The sequence below is a fragment of the Mesitornis unicolor genome, unplaced genomic scaffold (genome assembly GCF_000695765.1).
Source record: "Mesitornis unicolor isolate BGI_N332 unplaced genomic scaffold, ASM69576v1 scaffold52488, whole genome shotgun sequence".
Taxonomy (NCBI): domain Eukaryota; kingdom Metazoa; phylum Chordata; class Aves; order Mesitornithiformes; family Mesitornithidae; genus Mesitornis; species Mesitornis unicolor.
In genome coordinates this window covers 12,845-14,928 of record NW_010200892.1, presented here as the reverse complement: position 1 = coordinate 14,928, position 2,084 = coordinate 12,845, and the positions used below count along the sequence as shown (strand labels likewise).

At 41.6% G+C, this 2,084-nt stretch overlaps 1 protein-coding gene across 5 annotated transcripts in view; it reads left to right on the top strand.

Moving 5' to 3' along the window:
- Positions 1-2,084, top strand: part of TEAD1 (TEA domain family member 1 (SV40 transcriptional enhancer factor)) — a 98,882-nt gene that overhangs the window by 93,480 nt on the left and 3,318 nt on the right. For all 5 annotated transcript variants that reach the window (XM_010189868.1, XM_010189871.1, XM_010189869.1 and 2 more), the window contains one exon: positions 1,869-2,009. In XM_010189868.1, the coding sequence (XP_010188170.1) occupies positions 1,869-2,009 (141 nt within the window). The remainder of the gene's footprint in view (positions 1-1,868; positions 2,010-2,084) is intronic.

Below are 2,084 nucleotides of genomic sequence, written 5' to 3'. Positions count from 1 at the left end.
CAGTTTTTAAGAGATTACTACTGTTATTATTATTGTTGTTGTTATTATTATTTACAACAATGCAATTGCTTTATTAGAAATCCCTATTCTTCAGAAATTCCAGTGGCGCAGCTGTGGCATGGCTGATGGCTGCTACAGTTTGTCGTGTTTACATGTTTGTCATGTTTCGATCGCAAGCCAGCTGGGATGGCAAATTCCTTATTTACTATTAGCTGAGAACAATGTCTTAGAGCTCACTGCGAACACACTGCTTTAGAGATACATTAAACATTAACTGTTGACATCATGCAAAACATGTGCAAGAAACAAGGTGTCATAGTGATAGGATTTCTTTCTGTTATGCAAAATACGTGACCATAGGGCTGTTTGTGTTACTGTGTGTAAACCTCAGGAGACTTCTCCACTGATTAATTTACCAAAGCCAGCCTGAAGTAATCTTAGACCTATGTCTTCTCTGTACCACAAACTAGCTCAGTATGTGCTATTATCAGCATATTGCCTCAGAATGTTGTACCACAAATAAGGACTGTAGACACTAAGTAGAATTAATGAGTTGTTGCCTAGTTAAAAATTAAACAGCAGTTACAAATGACCTGAACTATAGTGAAGGCAGGATCATAAATGTGCCACACTAACGAGTAAAGAAACATATCTGTAAACTGGGGTTTTAAAAAGTCTCCAGGTAGGCATTAAAGTATCTGTCAAAATTTTTCTGTTACATTTCTATATTAGCAATAAAACCAAGCAGAGCTAGACTTGCAAGTGAAACAGCTGTGAGTGCATTTCCCTGCTAAAATGCTTGTCTCAGAGTAAGTTAAAAATTCAGATGATTCTTAGATCTTACACTGCAGTAGCTGATCAGCCATTTCCACATAAAAGGAAAACCCTGCCCACTCTCTCCTTGGGCACCAAAGCTGTCAGCAGAGCTAATGCCTGAATCAACAAATCCAGCTGTGGATATCCCCAGACTCTGCCTGTGTCCATATTAGTGCTCTTTTAAGTTGAGGGCTTTTGAAAATGGATTCACAATGACAAAGAGCACAGTGGCAGAACAGCTTCAGTGCTGCTGGGGAGGCTCGTTTCAGCATGTGACCTGTGCTGTTGCTTTGTAGCCAAATTAAGCATGCTGTGCACAGGACTTGGATTTGGAGATAAATAATTAAAAGTAGCACTGTTCCTCACTTGATCCTGCAAGTCTCCGTCTCTGCTGCTAGATATCAAAGACAGCTGGGTAGCTATTGAGGCTGCAGAGAAATACTGAAAGCAAGCAAATACTTCCAGTAATATTTTATTGGTGCGGTAGGCACGGCGTAGTGTGCACACGGTTCACGTGAAGCCCGTGCACTGCGTCATACAGCTCCGTGAAGTCACGTATTTTGATGAATCAGAGCCATATGGCTTGACGCTTATCAGAGATCAATTCCCTTGTTGTGCAGCCATCTCCCTTTGCCATGAGGATTTCGTTGCTTTCAGAAAGGAAAAGGATAAAATGCACTATGGCTCCTCGGGAGCAGGGGTGGATGGCTTGAATTGAAGGCCTTGGGGCAGGTTCCCTCCAGAGGAGTCAGCTCTGGAGCTGATCATTCCCTTTGCTCCAGGGACTTCATCAGCTATTTGCCAGACATGAACGTTGCTTGTAGCGCAGAGAAATACTGGGTTGTCTCTTGTTTAAAGTTTGAAAAAAATGCCACTTCCCTGAGGGTTTTACTGCAATAATCAGGAAGGTACTTTCCTGACAGACCGTAACTATAAAACTCCCCCTTCTCTCCTGTATTTCTGAGAAGAACAGTGAGCTAATTACAGCTTATGCTACTGACATTGTCAAATGAATTATAAAACCTTCAGCATCTATCACTTTTTCCCAACAGGCTGACTTAAACTGCAACATTCAAGATGATACAGGAGCGTTTTACGGAGTCACTAGTCAGTACGAGAGCTCAGAAAACATGACAATCACCTGTTCCACCAAAGTCTGCTCATTTGGAAAGCAAGTAGTAGAAAAAGTAGAGGTGAGTGTTGTGATGGGATGTGTGGGATGATTCTCTGCTTCCTTTCATTTTAATTAGGCTTTTCTCTCTCGTCTT